Source organism: Cyprinodon tularosa, unplaced genomic scaffold, assembly GCF_016077235.1.
Source record: "Cyprinodon tularosa strain WSP-4 unplaced genomic scaffold, ASM1607723v1 ctg1, whole genome shotgun sequence".
NCBI lineage: Eukaryota > Metazoa > Chordata > Actinopteri > Cyprinodontiformes > Cyprinodontidae > Cyprinodon > Cyprinodon tularosa.
Window position 1 is genome coordinate 991,630 of NW_024037781.1, and position 13,180 is coordinate 1,004,809.

Consider the following 13,180-nt stretch of genomic DNA (forward strand, 5'->3'; position numbering starts at 1 on the left):
TATCTTTAAACATTAAACTTTTATTCTCATCATTAGTAACAAAATATCACACAAATTGAACCTCTTTTTGCATGAAGCATTCAATGGTTTTTTTCCCTCCAACACAAGTTGTGCAGTATTTTATCTGTAGACAAGGAGAACTTGAACAGTGCTGTTTTTACATGCAGAAAATACAACTTTTTGACAGTTTTCCTTTGCATTTCTACACTATTAACAACAGGGGGGTTAGTAGAAATACAACGCACTAGGACTGGTCAGGACATGGATACATACTCTGTCATGTTATTTTCGCTTTGTACAACCTGAGAGTCGGACGCTGAGTGGTTTAAAAAAGCAGAGAAGGCCCTTCATACAGATTCGATCACATCTGAGCCAATTGTAAAGAAATTAGTCAGCCTTGTGGAGAAAGGAAAAAAAAAAAAAATCCATCAGTCAAATAAAAATAAAGTTTTCCTACATGCGTGATGCACGGCATGCATGGAAAATAAAAAAAACTGGGAACTATACAATATCCTCTTCTTAGATTAGCAGGAAATTCAGTCACAAATGGACCAATTATGCACAGATGACGATAAAAACTTGAACCGAATCCTTTCATTTCACCTTCTATGAAAGTCGTTTGTATCGTTTCTTTATCTTAACATCCAATAAGGTCAAAGCTGCTGCTTTCTTTTTGAAACTTAAAAAAAAAAAAGAGGTTCACATAGGGATTTGTGACATTTTCCTACAATTTACACCTGGATGTACATCGTGTTGTTAAAACTACTATATACAATCGTTACGGTAGCCAAAAGGATAAAAAATAAACCTTCGGTCTTTCTCTAAGATGTCTTTATTAACCAGCTGGCTTTTAATTTAAATAATTTATAGCATATATTGATGGTTATTACATCTAAATCCATCATTTGACCTTCTCATAAAGTTCTACTGGGATTGATTTCCGAGACGGGGGCGTTATTACCGTAATAGGTTTGCCAGACTTTATCGGGCCACAAACTTAACATCTCACGCCTCCATAATCCCTCATTCCAGTTTAGGAGGAGCTAATCTTCTACTGTACCGAACACATCGGTCGTTTACACTGCGTGTGTTTTAAGGGGACACATTTGTGCTTAGTGTGGGACGTATACTAAAGTTCATTGCCGGGGTGAGTGGCTTTTTTTTAAATCTTCTTTGTTTTATTTAATTGTTTGGTCAGAATATTTCTAAAAGATTTTTGTTTTTTTAAATAGCTGAGATCAGATTCTTTGGTTGCAGATTTATTAATTTTCCATATAAGGTTTAAACCATACAGGCTTAAATATAGCCATACAGGCAAATAATATATTTTTAAAATTGGGATCAATTTGGGATTTTTTTTTGCACAACTGATTTTATTTTTATTTTAACCAAAGAAAAGCGTTTTTTTTTCAGCACCCACCCTACGTTTGCTGGTTAAAAGATCCCAACGGATCAAAGGAACTTCTACCAATGAAGCTATGAATGATTATATGTCCCCTTTAAAGGTACAGTAAGGTTTTCTTCTACTGAACGCTGCCTGACTAACAAAGAAGTATTCCAAGTCTGAGACGAATCTTGAAATGTGGAAGCAATTACCTCAAGTCTCCTCCTTTACCCCCCAAATATTTTTAAACTCTGGGGTTAATGCATTTTTTCTATATGTATGGATATGATGTAGGTTTAACGTACAGATAAAAAAAAGAAAGCAGGTGGAAGGTGGGCACCAGGGGCTATGACTGTGGTTGTTGCGGTGCGTCTGGAGCTGCTCTGTCCAGGCCCTCATCCACCTGCTCCAGTTCACTTTGGTCCAAAAGCTCAAAGTCCTCTTCTTCGGTTGGAACTAGAGTGTCATCCGGGTGTTCTTCTCCAGTACCGCTTTCCGTTGTCGTCACCCCCTCTTCCAGGTCTCTGTCCGGATCGAGGGCTCCTACTATAGTGTCAGCGGTGTCGGCTGATTTGGTGGAGGATTCCAGAACGCCCGGTAAGGATTCAGTCGGGAGGAACTCTGCCAGGGAGGGCTCCTCGCTGGCCTCGCTGGAGCGCAGCAGAGCCGACAGAGTGTTCTGCACGACAGTGGATATGGCCGTGCTCACTATCTCCTCGCTCAACGCCTCCAAGGAGCGCTGCGTGCCCTGGCTCACCGCCGCCTCCTTCTGCGCTTCCTCCTTTACGTCCGAAGCAGGAGGGGCGCTCTCCGCGCCGCCGGGCGGCTGCCCATGTCCGTTGAAATGCGTGTTCACAAAGTGCAGAGGCGAGGCCAGGTGCTGGATGAGGAGGGTGGCGGGGCTCAGCGGCTCCTTCTCCGACTGAGCCTGGGCTCCATCGCCATGGCCTGGACCCCGCATGGGGAAGTGGAGCAAACTGGGCTCTATGGATGGAAACTCGTCAACAGAGGGGAACTCAGGAAGATCCCGCAGATAGGCCTCCTCTGGGTCACTGTGGAAACTCTGTTGGTCCAAGTCTGGAACAAAGAAGGGCCACATTAACCATTCATCTAACCGCTGACACCATCCAAATCCTATTTGCTCCTGTAAGCATTTAAGATTTACCTTCAGAGAAATCGGCTAGTTGAGGTGTGGTGGCTCTAGAGACTGGGAACCCTCCACTCTCCAGTATGGACGCCTCTTCATCAGACAGTTCAGAGTCTGTGATGGCCATCGCCAGAGCTGTAGTCTTCATATCCACCTGAGAACAAAGATGGATTAGATTCATCCCAGAAGAATGAAATATATATAGCTGTTTTTTTTAGAAGGATGGCAAGCTGTTGGCCTCAAACAGGCATTTTATGAATCAAAACCAGGCTTCACCAAGACAACAACAATGAATCTGTCCACTAAGTTTACAGCATTTCAGATAAAGCTGGAGCACTGGTCTGTGCGAGTGGATGGCGGAAGTTTTGAAATGTTCCCAAAGCTTCAGGTCTTTATGGAGAGTGAGGACATAACCATTCCAACTTCTTCCTCTCAATTCGGGAACCTGCTTGAAAGTTTCAATAAGTATTTCCCGAATTATTGCACGGTAGAAAAACACGACTGGATACGGCAGCCTTTCACCTTCACCATGCATCATCTGTCCTCAGAGCTTCAGGACGCCCTGCTCCATCTCTCTTCCGATCCCACATTAGGCTGTTTTCTCTACGCAGCACCGTCAAAAGCTTCACCTATTTCATCTTTCATTTGCGTCCACATATCTGTCTGAAAAGACCTTTTCTGCACTGACATGCATGAAAAAACAAACACAGATCAGGACTCCTCCCAGCTGAGTGAGCTCCGTGTGGCCGTTTCTAACATAAAGCCCAGAATGCAGCTGCTCTGTTCAAACAAGCAGGCTGAACATCACAATAAATAGTTGCACAAAAAGATCTCAGGAAGTTCAAACAAACATGGGTTTTTTTCTAGTGTGTTTTGTTAAAGGTTAGTGTTTTATTTCATAAAAAAAGAAAGTTTGCATTATTTGTTTACATATTAACAGCAAAATGATGGGATGTATGGACCATCATCCGTATGATCTGGACAGCAGTGGATGTTATGTGGGGAGTCACCACTCTAGAGTAATGATTGTTGATTGGATGGGTCATTTTAGGAATAAAGAACATTTGCTTAAAGGGACATAATTAATATATATTATAAAAACAAAATATGTCATGTTTTTGGTGGCTATCTAACATCATTACCTCTTACTTTACTCAAAGTCTGTCTGATTGATTCATCAGCCTCCTCTGATTACTCCTTTCCGAAAATCTGTCAAAGTCTGTAGGGATCCATTTGCCATCTGCAGTGTGAAACCCACTCAAGACTTCACTTCACTTTACTTACAACCTACCAGGTTCTACACAGTACGTATATAAATATTCAAATCTACATAACAACATTGGATTTGATCACTTTACACCAAGAAAGGACATAACTTAAAGTTGTAGGGAAGTCCTATTTAAATTTCAAATCATTCTGGCTTAAACATGTATATAAATGTACTCTTTATCAGATATTATTCCAAAAGTTAGAAATATTAATAATTTAAAGAAAATTCTGTCTTAAAATCTGTCTTTTTTCTTGTTATTTTATGCAGGCAATGTAATTGCCAATTTTAAACCTACTAGCACTAGGGTTGTCAAAAGTATCGATACTCAAAAAAGTATCGATACTGAAACGTTGTATCCGGATACAATACTCATTTTCAAAAGTATCGAGTACCAGTCGCACCTAAACAGTCATTCATCTAAAGTGCAGAATAGAGGACAATGCACTTTCTGAACACTGTGTGATTGAATAATTCTACGCACTTTTCAGTTTCAGACTTTTTTTGTAACAGTTGCAGCTGCTGAGAATTATTTTTGTTTCTTAACCGGTTTGGCCAGTGTCACTGTTATGTGTGCAAAGCATAGCCAAGGAAAGAACACTAAATTTTAATTTTGTAAGGTTTTTATCAAGCTTGCTAAATACTGTGCACAGAAAACAACCTCAAAATGTTGTTCTTATTGTTTATTGTATTTATTTATTTATTGTATTTTAATTATTAATCAAAAATATTTCTGTTGAAATTTTATCCTTGTGGTATCGAAAATGGTATCGAGTATCGAATATTTTCCTTAGTATCGGTATCGAGTTGAAAAGTTTAGTATCGTGACAACCCTAACTAGCACTAAGTTGCTAACTGGTTAGCAAGATGCTTCCGACAAACCAGCCACAACCGAACTTGCTTGCGAACCTTCCGCCACAACAATCCCGCCCCCTTAATAATCGACCAATCACATTCACTTTATTCACTCGTGTAAAGTCGAGCACCACTCGGGAGAATTCGGAAATGCAATGGTTGGAACAGCCGCTTCCCTACGACTTTAAAATCATCATTCCACAGTTTCACACCAATAACTGAAACACATCTAGACTTTATCCGTCTCTTTTGCTCATTCAACTATAAACAAACCTCGCAAAATTATATTTATTCTCTTAATTTAAATAATTTCTGAATACCAGAAGGAAGACTTTTGTTCACTGCTTTATATATACTTTGGATGAAGAGTTTATCAGTTGATTTTAAGGCATCCCACCTTATTAATAAGTGCTTTTTTTGCAACTTAACTAACCTATCAATAAACTTGTATTTCCCCATACTTCTGAACAATAAAGCTGTGTGTGTTGGGAAAATCTGCATAACGAGCAGCTGAAATGCCACTCATTCAACTTTAAACCGTTCAAAGTTGCAGGTTTAAGCAGGAAAACATTTCAGCCTATAAAAGATTAACTTGGAAGACACTAAGATCTATAATTAGCTCTATTATTAGTCATAAAAATACTGGAGTTTTATGCTAATATCTGGAAAAGTGTTTTTACACTGAATGCTGCTGTGTGGAGTTAAATGTATCTATAGAAAAAAAGGCTGTAGTAGTAAAACCCCTCTATTGATAAAAAAAAATATATATATGTGAAACTGCATTTAAAATTAACTGATAATCTGAATTTAGAGTTTTAAAGCATATTCTGTGCACCAATTTGAATGAGTAAGATTTGGAAACATACATTCCTGAATGCTGATTCTATCAGGGACCAAAAAAAAGAGGGACATACTTGGTATAGCTGTTAATAATCAGAATTATGACAATGTCGCTCCAGAATCTCCAGACTGGGAATTAAGTCTTTCATCAGAGCTTCTTCCCTTTCCGCCAATTTCAATGAAAAAAAAACACATTTTACAGAAAAGTCCCTTAAAGGAGGAGAAAAGAAAAACGTTTTCCCACCACTTTTTCTTACAGCCAGATGTCGAAATAAATGACTAAATACCAGACATGTTTTTCCCGGTCTTCCAGAAGCTGCAGGAATGTGGTAGCACTTGAAATATAAGCCTGGAAGACATGCAGACATGCACCAGCCCAGTTTCACTCCATTAACACAACGCATCCACCGACCCGAGTGCTGATCTCAGCATATAATATATCCAAGCTCCTCTTTTCTGCATCCGGTAGCAGATGCAGACAAATCTATCCCCTCTGTGTTGTGTTCGTAAATATCCATACCGTTGTAGCAAAACAGGACAACTCCTCCTCCTCTTCCTCGCTCTCACTTTCTGTTTCAGCTCTGGGCTCGTCCCCTTCCTCCACCTCTTTTTTTACCTCTGTAAAGAGCATTTGTAAAAAATAATTTTAAAAAGTGAGAGGATTTTTACCGGGAAACAAACAAAACGAAAAAAAAAATGGGGGGAAATGTATCCTGTTTTGCATCTGTAACGCTCACTCCTCTTATCGTGCTTGCGGTGCTCGGTCTCGCCCTTCATGGTGTAGTCCAGTTTCATCAGGATTGGCTCCAAGCCGGTGTACATCCTCTGAATCAGCTCATGATACACTACCAGGGGCCACAGCAGCACGCTGAGGGCTGAAAAAGAAGACATGAAGGAGGGAGGGGGCTTCGTTAAATGGCAAATCAACGCAAGATGTAGCTGAGTTTATCGTCACCCCTGGTGGAGCCAAGTAAACATCCTTAAAGACTCAAGCTCAACTCCTTCTTCTCTCTTTTTTCTTTTTATTCAAATAATTATTGAGTTTTAGTATTTTATAACAAAGAAAAATAAAATAAAATAAGTAGGGCTGCAACTAACGATTATTTTAAAAATCGATGAATCGGCCCATTATTTTTTCGATTAATCGATGAATCGGACAAAAAATATTTTTTATATTAACCTCTTTATTCCAAAATAAACATTTTAGACAGAACAAACAAGCACACAAGTACAGGTTGCTCATTAACTGTACTGGTGCAATATGAAAAATAAATGTTTGTGTTAAAACTACGCAAACTTACATGAGAAATGTAGCTGTACATCCACAAAATATAGGGTACTTTGTTTCATAAAGTGCAAAAAAAGACATTTTTGTTTTTAAAAGCCCCTAAGGGGTTCAAACAATAGGTCCCCCCATTCCAAAAGCCACCAGTGACACCGTAAAAAGTCGCCAGATTCGTCGCTAGTTGCTTTTTTGAAAAATAGTCGCTGGAGGGGTCTGAAAATTCGCTGAGTTGGCAACACTGCACCTGCGGCGCTGGCTCGCTGTGCCGTATTTTTTTTTTCTTCCCCCGTTTCAGTCAAGCGGATGTGATGACGGCAGTGGCGGATGACGCATTAATCGCGCGACACAACTAATCGATGATGAAATTCGTTGCCAACGCTTTTAAAAGTCGATTTTTATCGATTTTATCGATTCGTTGTTGCAGCCCTAAAAATAAGTTTTCCTTTGCTCTACTAAGCTCGTCTTTCAGACTTCTTACAGGATCTAAGAAACTTAATTAATTCCTACTATAAATAAAAAGAAAGCTGTCATATGTGGACGCACTGTATATACAGCATTTAACCCATGCACCTTTTTCTTCCTTTGGCACATTTTTCTTCTTGATGTATTGAGTAAATTTCTCCACTGTGAGATCAATAAAGTCGATCAATCATTCAGTTTCCTGACTGGAGATAAAGACAAGGGAAGGCAAGTGGCTGTTTTCTCGGAATGTATGAAAATTGAAACACACAGGCCCTTATTTTCATTATCTAAAGTAAGGCTGAAGCTATTAATCGGATTAATCAGTTATTGAAGTAATCCTAAACTAATTTAGTATTTGATTAATCATTAACCAAAGTATTAAGACTAGAACATGCCTTTAGCTGAGAGAACAACCCACTTGGAGCAGCAATTATACCACAATTGTAAATAAAAGATGTAAACGTTTTGCATTTAAGATAAAAAAATCTTTTTCATCTATCCTCAAGTGGAAAAGTTTTAGTTTTACCTGCTTTAATATCGCAAAAAGTCTTCTTTAAGGAACCATTTGATGTCGGAATTTTAATTGAAAAAAGAATAGACACATTTGCAATATAATCGTTAGTTGCAGCCCTAATCTGAAGGAATGTTCTCTTGTTTTTCATACTTTGAGGAGAAGTTAATAGAATGGGGCATGTGTGTCACATATTTATATAAAAAGGAAACAGGAAGTCACAGAGTAGAAAGAAATTAAAAGAAAACAAAAATGTTTCATTTAGTTTACCACCAAGGATGAGAATAAATATTGACAGAAATGTATTATTAAAGATCGTTAAGAACCTTCTACATGATAACTCTAAATCAATGGGATAGTTTCATTTATTATCCGCCACAGTGTTTGTCACGACAACCACAAGGCGCAGCTGCGTTTCTGCATTCCAATTAGATACAAAAAAAATGACTCACCTATGATGTATGAAATCATGATTCCCGGCACATAATGTCCAACCAAAGCGAGCGCAAAACAGCCACAGCACATCATCACGCAGAACTGGGAACCAGAAAACATGGGTTACAGCCGGCAGGTCGTTAGCATTAGCAGTTCTAGCTGCTTGGGATTCTTACCTTTCCATGGTTTCTGCGTTTGTACTGCAGCATCTCCTGAAGGTAGAGGCAGCATGTCAGGTAGCTTTCAGCGAGGTGGTGGCTGAGCTCAGGAACGCTGAGCAGATGGTGCTCTGTACTCAAACTTTCAATTTAATTGAGCAGAAAGAGAAAATTAATACTTAAAGCAGATAGGTTTGCCCTAACATGCAATATTTATGAAATGAGAGCATATAGACAGATAACACCTGAAAACACAGTATTTTTAAACAAGGAAAATGTGATTAGACAAAGTGGACAATTGTTAGATGCACACAGAACTATGCTGATGTTATTGTTTTAGGAAAAGAGCTTTATTTTAAGCAGACCTTTGTGAAGGTTCGGCCTCAGCATGTTGGACTGTCGGAGAAAAGAAGGATCATACAAAACATTAGCAATATGATGATTAACAGTACTTAAAGTTAATTCAGACAACTTCTGTTGTTTGCTTAAAAATGATCTATATCTCTTTCTCATATCTCTATCTATATATATATATATATATATATATATATATATATATATATATATATATATATATATATATAAGAATCAAGTTAATCTGATCTGTTTGATAAATTAAAATTTTTTATTCCATGATCTTTATAAATTCAAGTTCAAAATATGTCAGAAATTATTAACCATATCATAAATTAAATGCATACGATAAAGGCGTGAAAGAATTCCTGCACCAAAGATAATTTCGTGGCACTTTTTTTGAGTAAAACAAAACTTCAAACAGACTAGAGACAGAATCATTCATACGTTTTCTGTTAGATCTAAAACTGCAGCACATTTTTTTTCCCTCTTTCTTTTGAATGGAAATCATGTTTTTACCTAAAAACAAAAAACACACACACAGATTTTTGCATATTTTGGGACAAAACATGTTTTTAATATAAGCTAAGAATCATATTAAGAAATCTGATATGATTAGTTGATACGACGCCCTGTTTAAATGATTAATTAAAACCTATAAACATATGTAATATTAAAGGCAATTAAAATTCTGGAAAGATGGCAAAGCAGTGTTTCAAAACAAAACAATCTAAGCCTTAAAAAGAAAATGCAATTATTAAAAAAATAGAAGTTTAAATACTAAGCAACAATAAATTAAAAAACAATGGCAAAAAAAGGCAACCCACAATATCAATGCAGTGTATTAAAATGAAAAATGAAAGTTTTTTTAAAACTTGCCTTAAATCAGAAATCCTGGAGTTTAATTCAATATTAAGCTGAAGATTATTTCTAGCTGAATATTCATCTTCTTTTAAAAAAAATGAGGACTACAAGTGAGGTTTAAAACCAAAACACTACATAAAAAAGGTACATTGCTTATATATATGCTTAAAGCAGCACAGAAAAACTGTAGACTGTTAATAGGAAGCAGTAATTGCTACACATTTTTAATGGGATTTTTCTTTAAAACTGTTGATTCAACACACTAGAGAATTTACAAGAAGAGCGGACTCCTTTTTAGAGCTTTTTATTCCATTTACTGGTTGCTGGTATGATAAGTCTCTATGCTTTTCTAGCATATTCCCTCCACATTATCAGTTCAACACAATGTAATTTGATTTAATAACTTAGATTCAACCTATTATACTTCATTAACACAACTTTTTTTAATGCATGTTAAACGCTTAAACGCTCTATCTTTATCAGCTACTTTCTGATAACTTTTTCCCCCATTTTGTGCTTTTATTAAAAAAAATTCCACTTTGGATTTGGAAATTATTTAACTACAGTGACTTGAAGAGCATGTACATTGAAAAGGTAATGATTTTAATAATAATAATTGATTTTTATTGATTTCACATTGGAGAAATGTACCTCTGCATTGACCCATCCCCTTGGGGAGCAGTAAAAAAAATGTAAACTTTAGGGCCAAATTATTTTCCCTCATACATTAATCTCTATTATATATGCCTGCAGAAAAACCTAGGTATTTTAGTCTCCTAAAAGCTGCATCTAAGCCATCCTTTGCAAATAAATATTTGCATATGTGCAGTTCTAATTAGAACCTGCCCTGAAAGGCTGCCAGTAAACCCAGCTGCTCACCTGTAATGATGGGCAACTTGGGCTTCCATCTCTCCAGCAGCATCAGGCCCAGCAGGGAGACACTCAGTAGGAACAGGGGCCGCAGGGAGGTGGACGACAGAAGCCTGTGAGGGCCAAAAAAGGAGATCCGTCACATTATAACATGCATCTCTGGCTCACTGCAGTCAACGATTCACACACTGACAGCTTATTCATGTCTATCTGAGCTGAAAATAACTGCCTGTTTATTTACTCAACAATGAAACCACCTCCACTAAGCATGGCTAAAGCTAACTGTATTTAAATTACAAGCTAAGTTAGCATTAGGCTAAAGACGTGGGATTAGCTAACTTCACTTGACATTTATTCGCGCTACCTTCGTTGACATCAGATTAAAACGCATTTATAAGCCGCTTTGATGCCAAAAAACGTCATAATAAAGAAAGCTGGTCGGATACCAGAATAGGGTGTTGAGTGTGAGGGCGGCTGAGATGCTATAGAGCGGCCTCTCCCAGACCAGCAGCCTCTGCACCCACAGCAGCAGGGGCTCGTACTGCGATAGCCAAGCTTGGAGACGCTCCCGCAGGCGCTCAAGCTCCGGGTTCCCCTCCCCGGCCGCCTGCTCCGAAGTCCCGGAAGAGAAGAGGTCCTCCAGGCCGACCGAAGAGGAGGTGAGCAAGGGACGTTTTGTAGCCTCCTCTCCGCTCGCCATGTTTTCCTCCACTTTTGTTATGTTGTTTTGGAGATCACGGGGTATATGAGACAAGCTCTGTCAAGACACGTTCGAGGATCGCCACAGCTTCCGGTTGACCCTTTCAAAATAAAAGACAGCAGAACGGGAAAAAAATAAAATAAATCGGACAGGGGATATCAATCAGTGGCGGTTCTAGACCAAATGTAACAGGGGGTGAGGAGGGGACCAGAGTGTTTTCATGGGGGCACAGAAAAGCATGAAATAAAAAACAGGGAAAGAGATTCAAATGTATTAAGAGAGTGCATGAAATAACATTTCTATTAAATTAGGTTTAATAAAAATTATATTTCTTATGCGGTCAGTATACATTCATAATTTAGGATTTTTTTCATATTTTTTCACTTAATTTAAGTTAAAATTAAAATTTTCTATAAAATCTGAATTAGAACTCAGGAAAAACTGATATATTCAGATGTAAAAATTAGAGTAATTTTTGTATTTGTTTTGAAAACTAGATAGATAGATAGATAGATAGATAGATAGATAGATAGATAGATAGATAGATAGATAGATGTACTTTATTTATCCCAAGCTGGGAAATTGCAGTGTAGCAGCATCTTTACACATAGTGACAGTCACAACACAATAAGATAAGAAAAAAGTAGAAATAACATAACATCCACACGTATTTACATTATAAGGGTAATTTACATTATAAGGGTAATTTACATAATAAGGGTAATTTACATAATAATAAGGGTAATTTACATAATAAATGATGAAAACTGGGATCCTATCTCAATACCACTAAAGCTATCACCTTATTGTTTTTAAATAATGAGTAAAACATAATTTGTAAAGAAAAAAAAATTAAATAGATCCAAAGGACCCATCAGTAACCATGTCTGTTCCAGCGCATATCATCATTTAAAAATATTTCTTCAGTACAGGGGCAATAACAGGGGCCAGCACATGATCTAAAGGGGCACTGGCCCCCGTTGGCCCCCTGTCTAGAACCGCCCATGGTGGATATGGACTAATGTGTTAGGAATTATGGAATGAAAGTAAAATAAAAAACATAAATACACAAACAGATAATTTATTCCTTAATTTATTTTTCCCAGTTAATTACATGGTAATTGTTGCCGTGCAAATACACTTATTTCCAAATAATTAATCTAATAGATAAGTTTAAGGCAAAAAGAAGACTAGAGTGCACATGCAGGGAGATTCAAGGCTGAGATTTGAACCCACAACCTTTCTAAGCCACAGCAACTATCCTACCATTTGCTCATGTGTGGGGCAACAGTGACAGCTTGTACTTATACCCAGAGGAGTAGCCAGAAAATTTCTATAAGGGTGGCCAGGCAATAACCAATGTACACTCAGGGGTGGCCGAAAGTGGATAGGCACCAGAACCTCAGGGTCAATCTACACAGCTCCAACAGGAAAATTAACAAGCAAAACGTCCATATTGTCTAAATAAAGACAAACTATACTTTCCCACAGCCTTTGCTGACAAATAGACACATATATTTAAACATCCGTGGTTTCTAAATAAAAGGTAGAGTGGATAAAATTCTTTCAGTTTTGGAGCATAAATCTTTTCCATCGTCATTACTTACCTACTTGTATCAATAAACATTCTGCATAAATTTATATTTACAAATAGCCTACTAATATCTACATAAATTGTTTATTTGATAAGTTTTTATTCAAATTGTTACTATTTATCTATTTCACTGAAGACTCCCAGATGACTTGCAGAGACATCCTTTTCTCTTTACCCCATATAACACAAAATCTAGTTCTGAAAAGAGCAGGAATTCTGTATTTATCATCTTTGATGCTAGTATATTGATGTGTATAATTAACCACAAAAAATGTAAATGTTCCGAATATATAATCCACTGGAGAGTATTACTGCTGCCACCATCTGTATTAAAAGAAAAATAATGGTAGGGGTGGGATTGGCCAACCCTGGCCCCCCATCTAGCTCCGCCCCTGCTTATAGGCTAAACAGGCCATTTACAGTTTATTAAATATGATACACATTGTCATAAATG

The 13,180-nt window shown here is 37.5% G+C and overlaps 1 protein-coding gene across 1 annotated transcript; it reads right to left on the minus strand.

The window, feature by feature from the left end:
* Positions 1-1,227: 1,227 nt before the first annotated feature.
* On the minus strand, positions 1,228-11,207 carry retreg2 (reticulophagy regulator family member 2). The gene is made up of 9 exons (XM_038279810.1): positions 10,879-11,207; positions 10,442-10,545; positions 8,710-8,740; positions 8,363-8,486; positions 8,204-8,288; positions 6,231-6,368; positions 6,014-6,111; positions 2,550-2,685; positions 1,228-2,461 (listed from the first exon to the last, which is right to left on the minus strand). Exons 1-9 carry the CDS (start codon positions 11,130-11,132, stop codon positions 1,731-1,733), a joined length of 1,701 nt encoding a protein of 566 aa, XP_038135738.1. The 5' UTR covers positions 11,133-11,207; the 3' UTR covers positions 1,228-1,730.
* Positions 11,208-13,180: the final 1,973 nt, after the last annotated feature.